Raw genomic sequence first — 20,662 nt, 5'->3', positions numbered from 1 at the left:
TTTTGTTGATTTTTTTTTGGTATAGTTCTTTGTTTCTACTTGGTTGACTTCAGCCCTGTGTTTGATTATTTCCTGCCATCTACTCCTCTTGGGTGTATTTGCTTCTTCTTGTTCTGGAGCTTTCAGATGTGCTGTCAAGCTGCTAGTGTATGCCCTCTCCAGTTTCTTTTTGGAGGCACTCATAGTTATGAGTTTTTCTCTTAGGACTGCTTTCATTGTGTCCCATAAGTTTGGGTATGTTGAGGCTTCATTTTCATTAAACGCTTAATTTCATTAAGTCTTTAATTTCTTTATTTCTCCCTTGACCAAGTTATCACTGAGTAGAGTGTTGTTCAGTTTCCATGTGTATAAGGGCTCTCTATTGTTTATGTTGTTATTGAAGACCAGCCTTAGTTCGTGGTGATCTAATAGGATGCATGAGATTATTTCAATCTTCTTGAATCTGTTGAGGCCTGTTTTGTGACCGAGAAGAATGAATATCCTTTTGTTTTAGATAAAATGTTCTGTAGATATCTGTTAAATCCATTTGGTTCATAACTTCTGTTAGTTTCACTGTGTCTCTGTTTAGTTTCTGTTTCCATGATCTACCCATTGCTGAATGTGGGGTGTTGAAGTCTCCCACTACTATTGTGTGAGGTGCAATGTGTGCTTTGAGCTTTAGTAAAGTTTCTTTAATGAATGTGGGTGCCCTTGCATTTGGAGCATAGATGTTCAGAATTGAGAGTTCTACTTGGTAGATTTTTCCTTTGATGAGTATGAAGTGTCCTTCCTTATCTTTTTTGATAACTTTAGGTTGAAAGTCTTTTTTGCATTTTACATTTTCTTTGATTGTTGTGTCAGTGTTTTCTATTGTATCTTCTGCACCTGAAATTCTCTCTTCTATCTTCTGTATTCTGTTGGTGATGCTTGCATCTATGACTCTTCATCTCTTTCCTAGGTTTTCTATCTCCAGAGTCGTCTCCCTTTGTGATTTCTTTATTGTTTCTACTTCCATTTTTAGATCCTGGATGCTGAAACATATTTCTTGTCTGCTGTTTATAGTGTTAGTCTGAACTCCCACAAAAACAAAATGAATAAGGTTAATAGTTCTCAAATTTGGGGAGCTCCCATTCTGGAAGAATAGGAACACTGTATGTAAAGCAGAACTGAATGACACACACAACAGTCACAGCACTTAACACAGTTCTCGTGTGTTTTAAAGTAACACCTGAGGCTTACTGTTATCTGTTTAGGTACACTTAAGAGTCTAGTGTTGGATCTGTTTTGACCCAATATGGTATCTGTACATAGAAAAGATACTGGAAGGGTACATACCAAAAATATTTACAAGGTAATCTTATTTGGTTAGATTGTGTCTCACTTTGTTTTGTTCTCCAAGTTTACCGCATTAGGTGTACATTATTGCTACAATTAGAAAATAGTAAGTACTATTCAGATAAATACTGGGGATCTTTTTAAAGGGCGGTTAAGTTCTCACATACGTATGTTCTTAAACTCTAGTCATTATTCCCCGGATTGAACGCACCCTTGCCTATATCATCACAGAACTGGATGAGAGAGAGCGAGAAGAATTCTATAGGTTTGTGGAAATTGGCACTTACTGGTTTTTGTTTTGTTTTCCATATGCACAGTTTTGGTTTGCTCAGTGACTAATGTACTTAATGAACTTTGGAATAAGCACACTTGGTTTTGTTAAATAAAAAGCAAGAAATAAATGTTGGGCATGTGGCACTTGCTTATTATCCCAGAACTCAGAAGGCAAGACTGTAAGCTGCCTAAGGCTATCCTGGGCTATATTAGAATACACACTCAGAGGAAAGAAAACTGAAAGCAGAAATTATAAACGTAATCCCCCTTGCCTGCATTTGATTTTCATTTCAGTTGACTGTGGCTAACTGCAGTCCAAAATGTGAAATAGAAATTGAGAGACCTAGCATGTGGGTTTTCAATTGTATGCTCTTGTATGTAGCATGAGACTTTGCAGTCCCTTGCTGACAGGTGAAGCATCCTTTCATCTAACATACCCACCCTGTATACTACCTGCTGTCAGTCACTTAGTACACATCCGTTATCAGAGCAGGTACCAGCTGTCACCACAGTGGTGCTGTGTTTAAGAGATGAAAGTTTTTGACTTATGGGGATAATTGTTAATACCTTACTATACTTAATTTTCAAATTAAACTTTATCAATTTTTAACCACATTTGCGTTAGTATATAGATAGAAAGTTTAGCTACAAAGGGCTGACCATGCGTGAAAAAACATTATATATAAACTTTCAGATCTGCTAGTCTTAGGATGTATCCCCTACAGAGAGCAGGACTACTATATTTTCAAAGGCTGTACAGATCAGTGTTATGTTTTGCACATAGATTAAACATGGCATAAAAATTTATGACTCTCAGAAAAAGTAGTAAGATTATTCTTTAAAACAAAAGAGTGGCACACATCTTTAATCCCAGCACTTGGGAGGCAGAGGAAGGCGGATTTCTGTAAGTGCTGAGAAATGATGCCCACTGGCTGTTTATGAAGATTTAGAGCAGTATGGGGAAATAAATAGTAAACAAAGGGATTGTGCTCTAAGCTTGCATCAGTGGAGGGAGGGCAAGCGAGAGGTGTGCTTAGGGAAGCATGCTGTTCTTAGCTCTTGGAGCATCTCAGTGTAAAGTAGAACTGTAGTTATCATTCATGTTTAGGGTTGTAGTGACTCAAAAAATGTAAAAGCAGAATGCTCAAAATCTGTTCCAGTACAGAATGGATTTCAAGTTTTATTTAATATAGAATAGGGTATAGGGTTACTGCAATCAGATATTAGTGTTTCTTCTCAAATATTTTGAGATGAGTTTTAAATTACTGAAAATGAAAGTCAGAATCTAGTTTTCCATGTTTATTGCCTAGTTAAAGAAACTGAAGACATTTGAGTTTCTATGCACTGAAACAGCATTCAGAAAGTCCCCTTCTTGCAGGTTAAAGAAAATACAGGAGAAGAAAAAGATTATCAAGGAAAAATTTGAGAAGGACTTGGAGCGGCGGAGAGCAGCTGGAGAGGTGATGGAGCCTGCCAACCTGCTGGCTGAAGAGAAGGATGAGGACCTGCTGTTCGAATAGCTGCCCTCTTCTGCTCCCTTCAGACTGAACATCAGCTCCATTTTAACTCAGTGTGTAGGTTCGGTATGTGTGGATATTTATTTTGGCATATGAATTTCTCTGGCTGTAAGATTTATCAGAATGCCTTGTAAGACTTTTTCCTGCATCATAATTCAGCAACCTGAGATTTGCAAAACCTGCCCAGCAACCTACAGAATTTCCTCTGTGGAAAGTGTCATATTATTCTATTTACAATTGTTTGACCGATCTGTTTAAAACTTTAGGAAATATGTACAATAAACATTCATGGTCTTAGGCAAAGGCTGTGAGCAACCTTCCTTCCTACCCACTTGGAAACCTTGCCGCTGTTGTCCGAGGCTGTAAAGCCATTGTGTTCCTATGGCTCAATTCTTCACCTATTTTTCTTTGCACGATATGTGTTTGTAATGGAAGCAGTTCTGCCCATTTAAATGTGACCTATGAGCAGAGTAAAATGATTTTAAAAACACGTTGTTTCTTTTTCTTTTTGAGAATTAGCTAAGAATAGTGATTGTGTCCTTATGCTCAGATCACTGACCAATCTAGTGTGTTACTAGATTTGAGATAGTTTATTGCATGTTGGGCTACTTATAAGTGACCACTAGTACTATGTAGGCTTCTTAATACTTCCTTCCTAATCTAAGAACAATATTCATTCCTATTTTGGACTAATCAGATAGCTTTTGCTTAGGAGCAATAGCATTTTGCTGTTTTCTTTATGAAGATGATATGCCAGTGGAGAGACCAAATGGTGTTTGAAGTTTCAGTATTGCTTGATTTGGCCTGATTGTCTGGGAGTACTCAGACCTTAATGTAACCAGTTCTGTGTGTTTTGGGCTTGCCTGGGCAAGACAGTTCTTGGTTATGAGAGTGACACCAGCATTAACGGAGTCTGACCAACTGCTACCACAGCAAAGATACTAAATGATTCTGCAGACATTTAGGACTATTTGCCAGGTACTACTGATTTGTGTGTTTATGAGGTGGTTGTTTTGTTTTGTTTTAAACTGGTGCTACAGAGCCTACTCAAGTCTCATGCTAAACACATCCCAAGTCCAAAAATAGGTGTTTTAGCCCGTTCCGTAGAGAAAAGAAAGATTTGAGACACGGGAGCTTAATTGCTTTTAAATTAAAGCTACAAAGTGGTGACAGTGAATCTAGAATTTAAGCCCAAATAGTCAAACTTAAGTTTTATAAAAAACCGTGTGTGTGTATTCCCAGGATAGAACTGCAGTTGGGATTTAGGGGCAGGCACCTTCATCTGTTGAGCGATCTCACTGACCATAAAAGTTTACTCACTTAAGTTTTTGTGTTTTGGTATGTGCATATACACGTTTTGCATATGCACATGAAGGCTAGAGGACAACCTTTCGAGCTGTTCCTTAGCCTGTCTGTCCATCTTTGTTGAGATAATCTCACTGTCTTGGAGCTTGCCAAACAGGCTAGACTTGCAGGCTAACAAGCTGCAGGGATCTGTCTCTAGCATTCCCATGCAGGAATTATAGGCATGCACTACTGGGCTGTTCTTATCTACACGGGTTCTGGGTGGGGGAGGATCTGATTTGTAAGAAACCAGATGTAGCTCACAGAAAATGTCAAGTTCACACACACACACACACACACACACACACACACACACCCCACAAAAAATTAAGTAGGTAAATTTGTATGATCAGTGAGATGGCTCAATTCCACAACTTAAGTTCCATCCTGGGACCCACATGATGAAAAGAAAAACTGTCTCATGTGACCTGTGGCACATACACACCACACAGTAACACTGAACTGTTCAGCAAGTTACTTTGTGATGTTTTAATTGTACCATTTCAGTTGTGCATATGGAGAAATTGAGCAGCTTATATAAGTTAAATAGCATAGGTGGAATGAATCCAAGTCCAGGGAATCTTATTTCAAAGGCACAATCCTTGAGCTAACTAGGTACTGCTTTTAGTTTGAAGATAGCCACATATTTGAAAGCATTGGACCAAAGGCATTTTGATTTCTCATGTAGCTTCAGTAAAGCTCTGGTGCTTAAACTGTCCACAGATTTACAGATGATCTCCTATTGAGATACCATCTTATGCTCCAGGGTGGTCTGGAACTCAGCATCCTCCTGCTTCAGCCTCCTGAGTGCTGAGATTGTAGGCATACACTATCACATTCAGCTAAAACTTTAGATGGCCTTATGGTTTCACATTAAAAAGTCAAGATTAAATAGTGGGTAAATATTATTGAGTTCTGGGAGTGGAAGTAAGCTGATCCAAAGGAGATAAATCAGGAGTGGAAAAGCCAGTCGTCAAAACTGTGATGTGACCCCTCTGGGCGAGAAACAGTGGGAGAAGAAGTACAATAGGTGCTAACAACCCACATTCTCAATTCCTGGCTGCCTGTTTTATACCTCTTCCCTCTCATGTTTTGTGCTCACAACTTTACATTGGCTATTTTCAATACTTATAAAGACCAGAGGTGGTGGTGCATGTCTTTAATCCCAGAACTCAGGAGGCAGAGGCAGGCAGAACTGTGAGTTCCAGGCCAGCCTGGTCTACATATTGAGTTCCAAGAGTCAAGACTGTGTATCAAGACCAAACAACAACAACAAAAAGCTTGCTTGTTCCAACCAATAAACAGGACTATCTATGCCAATAAAGGACACCCCACATTTACATTGTAATTTGTATTCCACCTAAGAGTTTCCAGCAGTGTTGATCCTGACAATCCCTTGGAGAGTAGTCTGTATGTACACGAACCTTGGATATAAACATAAAGTGTCCAGTGGCTTTTACAATTTGAAATATAGTTTTACTTTTTATTTTTATAATACATTGTGCAGTATGGTATCTCAAAATAACGAGTGCAGAAACAAGACAGTACAAAGGGAGATCAACAAATGTCAGTGGCTACCTTCATTAAGGATAAATCCCTGCTTCATATTTTCCACACATTCGAAAAAATTACATTCAAATCATTCCTTATCAATATTTACTCCTTAGGCCATGAGAGAAGGAAAATAATTCATACACTAGATTTTCACAGGAAGCTAATGTGGACCAGTCAAAGTACTACCTATTTATTCTGAAGTATGAAAAAAAATCTAAGAAATGAAGGTACTTCCTTGTTTGGATTTCCCGGGGACATGTCATTAGCTGGTGTTACCGACTTTGTTTTTGAGACAGGGTCTCCTGTAGCTGATGGTAACCTTGAGCTGCAGATCTGTCTGCTTCCACTTTCCAAGTGCTGGGATTACACCCATGAACACCCATGCTGGCTTTATGCCACAGCCAGGGTTTTGTGCATACTAGGCGATACTCTACCGACTGAGCTGTGTTCCCAGCCAACCACAAATTTCTCTAAGTGGCTAGGACTTCCTGGCACAGCAGTTTCCAGTCAGAACCACAGAGGGATAGGAAATTGAATTGGCCCTAATGGCTATATAATCACAGGTAAAACAAGGCTTTTTTTTTAAAGCATAGGCTAACTTTTCACTGTTTAGGACTATGTTGAGCATTAGTACATTCATAACCATTAGGATTTACAAAAGCTCAGGATGTACACTATCCTATCATGATTTACAAGTAAAGAAAAGTATAGGATCTCGCTGACCTTGAGAATCTCAGTCATGTCATGGTGGCATGGCATGTGCCTGGGTATAAGCTCTGCTGTGAAGGTCTGTGTGAGAGTCTTGATAGCACATAGCCCCACTGTCACCAAGTGTCACTGACACTAACTTAAAACTTTACTCAAATCCAATATTCATCCTTTCATCCATGCTTTTCTTTCTCATTAAAAAAAAAAAATTTTTTTTTTTTTTGAGACAGTCTGATGTAACTCAGACCAGCCTTAAACTTTAGATCTTCCTATAGGGTTACAGGTATGCACCAAGTCTCACCAGTCAGTATTTTTGGTCGGCATGCAGATCACAAAGCTCTACTGACCATAGACTACCTTTCATTCCTGAGAAAAAAAAAAACAGTGAAAACCTGAAAAGATTTAATCCCTTAAGTGCTAAGTGAACTGACCTTCAGTGCTGACCAGGGCGTTAACTTTTCCTGCTGTAAACTGGGAGTGTTCAGACTTCAGATTGTATAGCATTCCTTCCCTCAACCCAAGAATGTGCTTTTATTCCTAAGGAAAATTATTTTGAAAGTATTTCTAATAGACACACTTGCCAGCCAACTACAAAAGCCATGCAAAACTGAACATAAAAAGACATCACAAACACTCTACATTTGTTCCAATAAGATTATCCAGAAGAGAAATCAGACACAAACAGCACTGACAAGACATTAACACCAACTGCTTGTGCTAAGTGACACGTCAGTGTCATTCCAGTGTTTAGTTTTGGGAACATGAAATTCTGTAGCTACATAAAATCAAGACATTCACATTTGAGGTTGGTTGTCACACAGAACATTTTCCTTAAAGGCTTGAGAAGACTACACGTTAACTTTCTTTGTGGATTTGTAGACAATGAATTTTAAAGCTATAGCTAAAGAGACAGTACAAAAATCCCATTAGCATGAACATTTAAGATTTAGCAAGCTGCTGTATTTCACTCACAAGGAAGACTGTTAGGATAAAAACTTGTCTGTACACGCTTAATAAAACTCCTGATGTCCTTTTCTAAAATGCTCAATGACTTCCTTCCTTATGATCTCTAAGTTAGTTGTCAGTATTTCCTCCGTGTGTATGTATGTATAAAACTTTATTCCAATGTAGAACACAACTATTTATTAATCTATTAAATACCAGTATACAGTACAGATTTCCAGTTTGATAACTATATAGCACAGTCATAGATACAATTCTGTGCTCAGGTATGAAAATACAGAAACTGTCAAATGTGTTATGTCCTTTCACTGACATAAAAAAATATTTGCATCACAAGGAAGAAGTTTTAACGGTCAACATAGTTTATACCAACTCTTTATCAGAACAAGGAGTCAAGACTATCAAATCATCACAATTTAATAAAGTAATTTGGAAAATTCTATCTTTAAAAATGTCAGCATCTTTTGTATACTCATAACTACACTGGAGGCTGCATTCTCTATTTTTTTATTTTTTGTTTTTTGAGACAAGGTTTCTTTGTGTAGACTTGACTGGCCTGGAACTTACTCTGTAAACCAGTCTGGCCCTGAACTCAGAGCTCTACCTGCCTCTGTCTTTTGAGTGTGGGACTAAAGGCATGCACTTCCATGCCCAGCAAAACTAGTACTTTTAATGGAATGTTTTTCAGAATGAAAAGATAAAACCAATAAATTTAAACTTAAAAAGTTTGCTCCAAACTAAAGTGGCACCTTTTTTTCTTTTCCTTTTAAAGAAATATTTCTGATGACCAAGTCAGTTGTTTAAGAAAATACTGTTATTCTCAGCGCACAGAAGCACAGCCCCTTCTCTCAATCCCATGAAGTCATTTAAGTTAAATGTTAAATAATGTTAATATTCATATCTATGTAAGACAATGGACTATTGCGTATATACATACATGTTTTTTATAGACATCTGACCCAGAGGCAAAGAGTCAGAAAGGTGAAAACAAAAGGTTTTACCAGGATAAATCAGAAATGCTCTGAAGAAAGTTTCCATTTTCAGTCTCCAAACAAGTCAAGGTCCCCTAAAGCAATGTGCAGGAAGTGTTGTGTACAAATTGCCTAACGGACCTTTCTCACTAGTTTAAGAGATGAACTCTCAGCGTTAAGGCTATCCTCCTGTTGGCGGTTTGCCAAATAAAGTTCATCACGATGACACAGAACAGTCATTTCCTTCACCTCAGCCAGGTGGATGGCACCCACTGAGGTTCAGTATCCAGTTTGTTAATGAGCCTAAGCAATTCCTGATAGGCTTTATCAAGATCTGAATTCACAATTGCAGTGTCGAAGTAGTGGCCGTTGTTCTGCTCCATCTCTCTCGTCTTCTCAATGATCTCCCTTAATTCTTCAGGCTGCAAGGAAAGCATAAAGACTGTGAGTACAGAATACAGGATGAGTCAGGAGGGTCCCTACATGGCTTTCCAGTCTGTTGTAGACTCAAGAGTGCCTTCCCAACCCTTCTCTTGAGCCACCTTGGTACCATCAGCATCTTTAGAATTCTTGTTTAAACCCTGGTTTATAGCACATTTTGTTCTCATATATTTTCATTTTATCTTTATGCCTGAAAAACAAGTGGGTTATTTTGACTTCCCTAAAAACTTTCATTTTCAATTTTGACTTCCCTAAAAACTTTCATTTTCAAACATTTTAGAGCATCATAACCTTTATCTAAAAGTAGCTTTGGGGCTGGAGAGATGGCTCAGCAGTTAAGACCACTACATGTTCTTACAGAAGACACAGGTCTGATTCACAACATCTATACAGTGATGGTTCACAACAATCCCTACCTTTTGTTCCAGGGGATCTGACACCCCCTTCTGACCTTCTAGATAACTGTAGGCATGTAGTGCACAGACATAAATGCAGGTGAAACATCTATATACATACAAATAAATCTTTAAAAAAGCGAGTAATATCTAATATGGAGTCCAACTTTCTGATTGAATAAATGCCTCTAAAACATTCTTTACAAGAACATTTGCTTTTACTAGAGCTAGTGGTGCACATCTTTAATCTCAGCACTCAGGATACATAGGTAGGTGGATCTCTGTGAGTTTGAGGGTAGCTTGATCTACATAGTTCCAGTCCACCCAGGGCTACACAGAAAGACCCTGTCTCAAAAACAAAACAAAAATGTCTTACCTGAACTACAAGTTAGGCAGAATTAACATTATGAGAAAACTAAAGGACTGATATATTGATTGTGTTATCTTTTCTAATAAAATCTTGTATCAATCCAAGATTTAATAACATGCAATTTAAAACTTTCAATGTACAAAGGATATTCTCTCATTCATATCCTCTCTGTCTCTGTCTATTTATCCCCAGGCGCCTAGAATTCTTGTCCTTGTGCTTCAAGTACTGTGATTACAAGTGTATACTCCCACACTGGGCACTAAAAACAGTTTTATTTATTTGTTATTTAATTTTCTTCTCCCCTGCCCCTCCAAGGAATTGTTTTCTCTGTATGGCTCTAGCTGTTCTGGAATTCCTATGTAAACAAGGCTGGCATCAGAATCCTAAGAGGTGCTGACTTTTTGCCTTCTGAATTCTGGGATTAAAGGTATTAAAGGCTGCTAAGACTGACCTGCCTGGCCCTACAAAGGAGAGCTTTACGATATAAAAACGTATCCCACTATAGTATGGGAAATAATATATAACAGGCTACTTTAGAATAGTGAGTAAAGGAAATGTTTAATGGAGACAAGCCAGTGCCAAGGCTATGTGCAAAATCATCCAGAACCCCAGTCATCGGGCTCATGGCCAAAAAGTGGAAACTAGCCCGAATCCTCCTTGTTGATCAAGATGGCTAATTAAACTTCAGATCAATGTCTTGTGTGATTTTTAAGTTTGGGCCCACAAAATAGCTGCACTCAACAGTAGAGGAAAACACAGTAAAAGCATGACCAAAAAAAAAAAAACCAACAACTTGGGGGAGGGGGAAGGACAGTTTTAACTTGAAATGCTGTGATGTAAAATGCTGAAGACCTGTGTTCACAGCAGAGACCTTATCGCTGTAACCAAGCACGATGACAGTTTTGCTGAAACCTGTCTACTCAAAGCTTGAGATCAGTTGTCAGCAAACTTAAAGCCCGAAATCTAGGGCAGATTCCCAAGGCGACGGTCCACGAAGTTCACTGATGGTTTACATTTTGGACAGGGTAAGTAACACTGTTACTAAGATCCGTGTTTACTCACTTGTTATATGATAAAACTACTGTAAGAAATAACACTGGACATACAAATGTGAGAGGACTAAAAAGGCAATTATATATATCACCCTAGTCTAGCCAGCAAGTTCAGAGCAGAAACTTTTACATTCAGAGAGGGTGATGGGCCATAAAATAAAGCTCAACACATTTCAAAAGATCGACATCTCTTTGGATCTATTCTTTGATACTGATGGAACTGTAAATCAGTTATGCATTCTTTAACATCACCAAATAGGTGAAAAATAACATATTTTGAAGTAACCCATGAGTTTAAGATAAAAGTGACAACAGTAGAAAATATTTTAACAAAATAATAAAAAAAATTATGGCTGTAGTTAGCAAGTTGCTTACAGAAAAATTATTATGACAAATGCCTACATTTGAAAAGAGGAAAGGCTTAAAGATCATAAAAGGTTTCATCTTCAGAAGTTAAAGCATGTGTGAATTAAATAAAGTCAAAATGAAGGCGAAGTGATTTAAATAGAAAAGAGAGAAAAAGACAGAAGCTCTTTTCAGGTTTTCTAAAGTAACCTGTTCAAACTTCACAACAGTTTCTAAACAATGTCTACAGGAAAGGCTAATGAGGTTTTCCTCCATCTTGGGGAAAACTTAATAGTTTTCTTGAGATAAATAGTTCATACACCATACAATTTACTAATTTAAAATATACGAACCCACTTTTTCTTAAGGCTGTAGAGTTCTGCAGTTAACACCATAATCAACACTAGAAGATCCTTTACCCTCATCTGTGGTTACTGGAATGAGAATGGTCCCCAGAGGCTCATATTTTGAACGCTTGGTTCACAGTTGGCACAACAATTTTAGGAAGACTTAGGAGGTGTGGCCTTGGACAAGGAGGTGTGTCACTGGGCCTAGGCTTTGAGGTTTCAAAAGCCCATACCAGGCCTTATCTCTGTCTGCCTCAACTATAAGCTCTCAGTTACTTCTCCCACAGCATACCTGTTTGCCATGCTCCCCACCACAGTGGTCATGGACTCAGTCTCTGAAACTGAAAGCAAGCTCCCAATTAAACGTTGCCTTAGTTATGGTGTCTCTTCATAGCAATAAAATGAGACACCACCTAAAAATATTTATAATGTAGTAGCCATTAACCTTGTTTTCCCACCCCTAAAGAATTACTAAGCAATTTATGTCATGTATTCAGATCTGTCTGTCCTGGACATCCTAAATGTATGGAATCATACAACTTGTGGTCTATTGAGTCTGAGGTTTTTTTCAAACAGCATCTAGTATTTTTAGGTTTGCCCCTTGTTATATTAAGCACTGGCACTTCATTCTTATTTATTGACTGTTTTTCAAGATGTAATAAAGCTACAGGAATCAAAACAGTATGGGATCAGTCTAAGAGCAGAATAGGATCCAGAAATAAAAGTGCCAACACAGAGAGTGACTCAGCAGTAAATGAGACTTTGACATGTGTGCTGTGGCACACGTATACCCCAACCATCATACACACTATATGTACTGTGCCAACAGAAAAGACAGACTTTTCAACAAAGATTGTTGGAACAATTTGGTAACCATATTATTTCAAAAACAAAACTTCCTTTCACATCACACTAAGACTATGAATAATTTAACCAAAATACACAAGCTAAAATATTTAAGAAAGCACAGGATAATGACTTTATGATTTTTTAGACATGTATAAAGTTCATTAGCCATAAGCAAGTGAGAAAGTTAACTTCTTAAAAACTAAACATTTCTTTGGCAGGGTTTTATGGCACATGGGTAAATGGCCAGCACTTGGGAGTCAGGGAAAGGCAGGAGGATTGACAGTTTCTTATCATCCTGAGCTACATAGCAAGATCCTGCCTTACATCCAAACTAAAACAAACCAAAGAAAAACTTATTTCTCACTATCAAAAGATGTAGTTAAAAAAAAAAAAAAAGACAGCTGGGAGTGGTTATGCATGACTTCAAGCCCAACACTGAGATGTAAGGAGGTGGATCTCTATGAGTTCAAGGCCACTCTGGTCTACACAGCAAGCTTAAGGCTATATATCTCAAAAACAAAGAAACAAAAAACCAAAACAAAAAGCAAACTGAGATCTGGAGAAAGTAACTGCAATATACACATGTACCAAGGGGCTACCATTCAGCTCAGTGGGTAGAAGTGCTTGCTCTGCAAGCCTTCTGATCTAAGTTCAATTCCTGGGACCCATGTAAAGATGGAAGGAGAGAACCAATGCTAAAAAGTTGACCTCCAACCTTGACATGCACACATGCACCCACCTACACAAATGTACACATACATACACACAATGAAAAAATATATAAGCAGTCTAACTTTAAAATAACAACAAGGCTTGAGGCCTGCACAGAGGAATATGCTCAAATGTTCACATGAAAAGATTTTCATTATTTTCAGGAAAAATGCGGATGAAAACCATATGTATAACATGGTCTCCATCAACACATCCAGTAAATATCTAAAATAATTTAAACACTCCTCCCCACCCCCATTTCTGTTCCAGATCATGTGGGAAAACAAAGAGAAGAAAAATAAAACAAGGTTTGTGTGGAAAAGAAGCATTCAATTCTGGAACCCTGCAAATGCGGATCAGCTAACGAGAAAAGTTTGCTGAGACCTTTGGAGTAGGGAGGAGGCAGTCCTGTCTGGTGTGTATGGAGATTAAAGGGGTTTTAAGGCGTTCTGGAGGGACTCATAGATCTGAGGTTAGCAGTAAGAGGTGTTTGGGGAAAATGGGAGCAGCCCTGTAATAAGGAATGCTGCCATGGTTCAGCCAGCTGCAGCTGTGGCAGTTTTGGGACAAGTGACAGAAAGAATCATCAGCTTGATAGCTGATGCTGTAGAGCTTTGAAGCTCCAGCAGCTGAGGTAGGGCGGAGTCTTGCTTGATAAAAGTGATGACCCAGCACTGTGACAAGCTTACCTTTGGGTTCTTGCCTTCCTTGGCTAACAAAGCCCGAAGTCTCTCTTGTGAAGGTGGTGCAATGAAGATGATATATGGTTTCAAATCTGAATTCCGGAGGGTCTTCAAGGACTGTAACAAGGATATTTGGGCTGTTGAAATTATTGCTATCATTGAACTACTTCTCAATAATATAGATTGCTACATATAGGTGTCTATAAATATTTCCAAGCATTTCATCATAAATAATTCATAGTATCTTCATTCACTGTAAATGTATTTAAATATAAATTCACATATATTACGTTAGCCTAGTGTTCTAGATACTGAAATACAGGTAAAAAACATTGAAGGGATTACAGCTGTGTGATAATAAATCACATGCATTATAAAATCACAGTACAAGCCATTTTTGAGGAATTAGAATCCAGGCAGTTGCCTTTCTAGGTGAAGATAGTAAAAAGCAAAACCAGAGAGAAAAACTTCCCATATAGAAGCCAAACATATCCACGAGAACGCAGACGGTATGCATTAAGAGCTATGGACTCACACTGTCCTGTCTCTGCATTTCTAATGTGCATTCTCAAACAGAAGTGCTCCAACAACCCATTATATACATGCCCTTTCCTAAATGAAGAAACATTAATATGCTAAACTACTTGAAGCCTTGTGGTAATATTTGTTAATCTAAAGAAAGAATTCTGAAAGAAATAAAAGTTTCCTTACATTAAATGTTAATGGTTGAAATAGCACAAACCTCTGCCTCTGCTCTCTAGAAACCCCAAGCCAAACAAGCAAAGAAACAAAAAGAAGAATTGCTTTTTTAGCAAGCCATTTTAGAGTCCATTTCTGTCTGTGTACACTGACTCAATGCACCCTTGATTTTGTGGTTTGAATTGCCATCAGCAACAGACCCAGCACATTGATCAAAGTTCTATGTTAGCAAAAGGTTTCCACAGCAAATGCCATTTTTCAAACCTCAAATCTCATCAAGCATCTTTTAAAATAGGACTCTATTGGTTAGTAATTTTGTCTGGCTTACTCTGTCAAAGAGGTGACTCCAAGTTCTATTACTCAGACAACACCGAGCCTTCACTGTGACACTTGTGAGCCCTTGAAACAATGGCCTTTCAAACCTAAGAACAACTTTGAAATTCTCTATTTTTTCTCAGATCAGAAACGGTATTTTCTGAAGACGTTTTAAGTATGGTCAGTACAAGAGTTAACTGTATTTTAAGTTCCTAAAATATATTCATGTTCAAAGTGAGAGAGATTCAGCTACACATGAGTAGAAAATCACACGAGGACTTAAGTAATCTGTGTCATGCTTGAAGCAAACAGTTTTCAATAGATTACTTTACGAAATACGCCCTCCAAGTCTAACACCCTAAAAGACCCAATTCCAGTTGTACCTGTGTGCGAAGACTTAGGAGACATATCTTGCCAGAGTTGATTACTTGTCGCACAGAGTCTGTGCTGGTTCCATACAGATTTTTCTCAAATTCACCATGTTCAATGAACTTGCCAGCTGCTATGTCTGCTTCAAACGCTTGCCGAGAAACAAAGTGGTAATCTCTCCCAGCTACTTCATGGTCTCGCCGATTCCGAGTTGTATCTAAGCAGACAAATTCAGATAAAATAATAAACACAGTGGGTGGGAGGGATGATCAGTGGTTAAGATCATGTACTGGTCTCTCTAGAAGATCTGACTTCATGTCCTACCACTCAGCAAGGAGCCTACACCTGCCGGTAACTCCAGCTCCAGGGTATGTGGAACAATCTTCACGGGCAAGTGCACTAAAATGCTCCCCAACATACATATAAATAAAAATAAAATAAATCCTTAGTAATAAATGTAATAATAGTAATAAATATAGATCAGTGTGGAGAAGAGGGATAATCAACCCAGTAAGACTTTTTATTTTATAACACAAATTATGAAATAATGAATTGAGGAAATGTTAAGGACCTGTGTTCATTACTGTTCTTATGAAATCATGAAAAAAAAATGTCTATAGTGTTTTTTTTTAAATGATCACTGCCTTGCTTTTTTTTTTTAAAGATTTATTTATTTTTATTTATATGAGTACACTGTCACTGTCTTCAGACACACCAGAAGAGTGCATCGGATCCCATTACAGATGGTTGTGAGCCACCATGTGGTTGCTGGGAATTGAACTCTGGAAGAGCAGTCAGTGCTCTTAACCGCTGAGCCATCTCTCCAGCCCGTCTATAGTGTTTTAATAGTTAACTGTAGTTACCTTGATCCAGTTTGTTTATACCGTAAAACACTGCCAAGTCATCGTTCCTTAAAGTTTATTTCTGTTAGAGTAGGTAAACTTAATATGTAATCTTAAAGCTCTTTTCAGAAATTAGTTCTAAATTTCTATCTTCAATATCAGTTTAAAAAAATCAGGAATTGTTTTTCCTTTGTAATAGGGAAAGGAGCCTAAAATATAATTTACTTAGAAAATCCCTTAGTGCCATATACTTAGGAAAAATTTAAATTCCTCAAGAACTGCCTTTAATAAAAATTTGCCAACAAGTTTGGCTAAACAAATTTCCTTTTGTTGACACTGACAACACTGTGCCAATAAAATGAACATTTTCCTGTGTAGTTAAGACTCTGAGAAAGCACAGGAAAATGGGAGTGTGTCCAAACTTACGCGGAACGGCAGATGCAAAGCGGTCTTTTTCCTTGTTCATTAGTCTCTGGCGTAGTTCATTCTGGCCACAGTTCTGTGGACCGATCAAGATGATAGGTCTTTTCCTATTTGCTGGCTGGTGGTAAAGTGACATTTCCTCATACGTTAAGATCTCTTCATTGTCATAATCTTTGGAAAAAAAGAAAGAGTTAAGATTTTCAGATACAATTAATGTCATGTCATGAAGATGTACTTTTACATAAAATAGTGAAGTTTTGCTGGTATTGTGTGTTTTTGTGGTAGGAGCTTGCTCTGTAGCCAGGCTAGCCTCAAACTTGTAGTGATCCTCCTGTCTCAGCTCCCAAGTACTGGGATTACAGGTATTTAAGCCATCATGCCTAATTTAAAAATAACTAGTTTGTAGAGAATACTGTAACACAGGAGACTGCCAGAGGATACACTTATGAAAATGTGTCATTTTCATAAAGACCCCAGCTAAGAGTTATTTTTAGGATCAGATATAATGGAGAGCAAGTATGCATGTGCTCACAGTGGTTATACATGAGAGCCTGCTAGAGCGCTTGGCTGGATTTCTGTAACTTAAAAATAAGTCACACTTGTGATATCCACCCTTTAATCCAAGGAGTAGAGTAACAAAAGTTAACTAAAGCCCAAGATACAGATGAAGCCAAAGCCATCCAATCTGAGCAAGTGCAAGCAATTGGTAGTCTGGCATGTCCTAGGAAGAGGCACCAGTCAGTTCCATGACGGAGGGTAACCTTTTAGTCTTGCTAAGTGCCCAGCCTAGAGTAGGAGCTCAGGCTGTATTTGTTTAAATTTTAACTCAACTGTTCGATTACCTATAACAATTTAAGCAGATACTTGAATATCTATTTTGAATCTATTAGTCTGCAACTTCAAGAAATTTACTGTGAGGTGAGAGCACAGTTTATTGCCATGGAGCACAGCTGGTACTTTAAGCAACATAGACAATTGCCTCCATTCTCAAAGCCATTTTCTTTCTTCTGAGCGTCTTCAAACATGTACAGTCACACTGGTAGCATTCTGATTTCCTCACTTACTCATCCCGCGTCTGGGGGCTTCAGCTCTGGCAAGTATTCTACAGTATAGGAGCTTTCAGAGTTGCCTTGATCAATTTGAGTTTGTTTCAAGAAATGAAGCAAGAGGTGCTAGGTTGTGGCTCAGTAGTGCAACACTTGCCTCTCATGCATGAAGCCCTGGATTCATTTCTCAGCACACAGAGAGATTGGGAGTGGACACAGAAAGAAAACAAGGAAACCAGGGCTCATCTCCAGACTTAGTTCTGCATTGTACTAGTAAGTGAAGATATATTAATCACAGCTTTAGCCAGTAAGATTAAAAACTAACTGATCTTCTTAGTTACATAACATGCCAGGCATAAAGAATGCTTGCCTTAGAAAGCAATCATTAAAGCTGATTCAATTTAGATTCAATAGTATACAGAATATCTAATATACATATGGAGCTATATAGAGAAACCCCATCTTAAAAAACAAAAAGAATATATAATAATAAAATATTCTTTATTAGTTTAATTTATGCTGCATATAAATGCAGAGAGAATATTTTGTCTATTTTATGAATGCATCACCTGTTACTTAAAAAGCCTGTGGCTTAGGCAGGAAGGTCAAGACATCCAGGAGGCAGAGAGAATTCTGGGATAGTGCCAGGTATAGGAGATTCACTCAGGAAGATGTGACAAGACAGATATGTGCTACCTAAGTGCAGGTAACTAGCCATGTGGCAGAATGGAGATTAGAATAAATGGGTTATTTTAAATTATACCTAGTCAAAGAAGAGCCTAACTCTATGGCCAAGGTATTGGTAAATATATTTTGAGTCTGAGTTTTATTTCTGGGAGCATGAGGATGGGAGGAAGAACCAGGACTAACTTTTACACATAAATGCTTCACATTTCTAAGAAATATGCCTTGCAGACTTTTAAACAGTAGTGCTTCTGACTTTAATCTGGCTTTTCTAATGTGTACCAAAGCAGAACTAAGAAATTCAAATGCAATGAAGATCAATCAAGAAGGCAATGCACCCAGAAAGTAAGACTGAACTTAAAAAGCGGTAAGTGGTGCTGATACCCACTAGACTGTAAGTGCATCAGTCAGGGCAACAGCTGTCAGCCAGGTGCAGCAGACTGCTGCCCCAAGGACATAAGCCCAGAGATGTTAGGACTTTAAAACTTTTTAATCTTAGCAGTCTGTCAATATAAAATAAATATTCCTGTGTGCTGGTCTCAGCCAGTAAGTAATATGCTTTGTAGAATGACCTGCTTCTCTGACTTAAGATACTATAGACAAATTATTCATTTTACCTCAAACACGTGTGTGTGTGTGTGTGTAAAAATTGTTAGCTGAAATACCCAACAGCAGGGAGATAGAACCTGAAGGAAACTCCAGTAGTTGGATGGGGCCACCTACCCATTAAAAATTTAACCCAGAATTGTCCCTGTCTAAAGGAAATGCAGGGACAAAAATGGAGCAGAGGCTGAAGAAAAGGCCATCCAGAGATGGCCCAATGTACAATCCATTCCATTTGCAGACACCAAATCCTGACACTACTTACTGCCGATACCAAGATGTGCTCGCACACAGGAGCCTGGTATGGCTGTCCTCTGAGCGGCTCTGCCAGCAACTAAGACTGATGCAGACACTCACAGCCAACCAATGGACTGAGCCCAGGGACCCCAATGGAAGAGTATAGGGGAAGGGCTGAAGGAGCTGAAGGGGATGGCAACCACATAAGAAGAACAACAGTATCAACAACCCAGGCCCCTCAGAGCTCCCAGGGACTAAACTACCCACCAAAGAGGATACATGGACTGGTCCATGGCTCCTGCTACATATGTAGCAGAGGACTGCCTCATCTGGCATCAGTGGGAGAGGAGGCACTTGGCTTGATGCCCCAGAGAAGGGAGATAAGGCTGGAATGGGAGCACCCTCTTAGAGGCAAAGGGGAGGGAGGTGGAGTGGGGTAAGGTTGTGGAAGGGAGACTGGGAAGAGGGATAACATTTGAAATATAAACAAAATGATTAATAAATAAAAAAATTGTTAGAGGCAAGTAATAATTTTGCAAACAACTTGAATAGAAAAAACTTTACAGGAAACAATATTACAAATGTCATAAATACAACTGCTATTTGTGAGATTAGAACTTACCATCATTTTTATTGGCGTTATATAAAACCTTTTTCCTCTTCTTTTTATTCTTCTTTGCACACCACAGTTTTCCTATTGATCAATCAAAAATAGTTATAAACACTGTATCTGTTACTAAAACAATGGTATTTCAAATTGATTAAAGATTTATTATACTGTTGACAACTATTTTTCAATTTATCATTTTCTATTAATTCCATTGTAGATAGATGTGCAATATTTTCATCTTTTCTTACATCTAAAGATAATGAATTTAGCCTCTTCTCTTACTCCTTTCTTTCCTGACAGTTCCAGTGTGTAAACTCGACACGGTTCCAGATGGAAACGCAAAGACTCTGCTTTTGCTAATACCAAACGTAAGCGCAATAGCAAATGTAAGTGTCTAACCTGATTTCTCTGGCTCCTTATCTTCTTCTATAGTTTGCTTCATGGCTTCCCTTTGCTGCTGAAAGCTTTTGCCTAATAACACAAAAAGAACAAACAGAATGATAAACATTTTTAATCAAAGAGAAAACACTAGTAATTTCACACTGCCTTCCAAACCCTTCTGCTAACACAATAATAATTCAGGCTAAGACACATAGCCTACAAATGCCCCCTTTAAAGAGAAGGTTTAGTTTTAATTATGTGTATGTCTGTGTGGGCTGAGTGCAACATGAATACTGGGAATCAAACTTGGGTCCTTTCAGAAAGCAATATCAAGTCTCAGTCAGTGAGTCACCTTTCTAGTCTAAGACTGAAAAGGTTTGTTTTGACCCTGCTTATCAGTCTAATCATATGTATTATTTATCACTTATTATAAAAAGGTGAACAATAAACTAATATCAGAAAATGTAATAGTTCACCCTTAAAAACATTTTCAATGAGCATTACTATATGGAACTTTGTAGTTCCAAGCGGGGAGACATCATGGTTCTTGTCACTGAGGACTATCACAACTCAAAACACATCAATTCTAGACATTAACTTTCAAAAAGTACACAGG

At 38.2% G+C, this 20,662-nt stretch overlaps 2 protein-coding genes across 4 annotated transcripts in view; one reads left to right on the top strand and one right to left on the bottom strand.

Annotated features, from left to right (window-relative positions):
- Positions 1-3,594, top strand: part of Atp6v1d (ATPase H+ transporting V1 subunit D) — a 17,570-nt gene extending 13,976 nt beyond the window's left edge. The window contains exons 8-9 of the mRNA XM_021179069.1: positions 1,501-1,579; positions 2,966-3,594. Of these exons, the coding sequence (XP_021034728.1) occupies positions 1,501-1,579; positions 2,966-3,107 (221 nt within the window). The 3' untranslated portion in view covers positions 3,108-3,594. The remainder of the gene's footprint in view (positions 1-1,500; positions 1,580-2,965) is intronic.
- Positions 3,595-5,784: 2,190 nt separating this feature from the next.
- The window catches only part of Mpp5 (membrane palmitoylated protein 5), an 84,099-nt gene continuing 69,221 nt past the window's right edge, over positions 5,785-20,662 (bottom strand). For 2 of the 3 annotated variants that reach the window (XM_021179063.2, XM_029484369.1), the window contains exons 10-15: positions 20,065-20,136; positions 19,678-19,749; positions 16,489-16,656; positions 15,235-15,437; positions 13,844-13,954; positions 6,908-9,066 (exon numbers count right to left, since the gene is read on the bottom strand). In XM_021179063.2, the coding sequence (XP_021034722.1) occupies positions 8,890-9,066; positions 13,844-13,954; positions 15,235-15,437; positions 16,489-16,656; positions 19,678-19,749; positions 20,065-20,136 (803 nt within the window). In that variant the 3' untranslated portion in view covers positions 6,908-8,889. Of the gene's footprint in view, positions 9,067-13,843; positions 13,955-15,234; positions 15,438-16,488; positions 16,657-19,677; positions 19,750-20,064; positions 20,137-20,662 lie in introns of all 3 variants that reach the window. The other variant, XM_021179061.1, reaches the window with a different exon arrangement.

This window comes from Mus caroli, chromosome 12 (assembly GCF_900094665.2).
Source record: "Mus caroli chromosome 12, CAROLI_EIJ_v1.1, whole genome shotgun sequence".
Taxonomy (NCBI): domain Eukaryota; kingdom Metazoa; phylum Chordata; class Mammalia; order Rodentia; family Muridae; genus Mus; species Mus caroli.
This window is presented reverse-complemented; position numbering and strand designations above follow the sequence as displayed.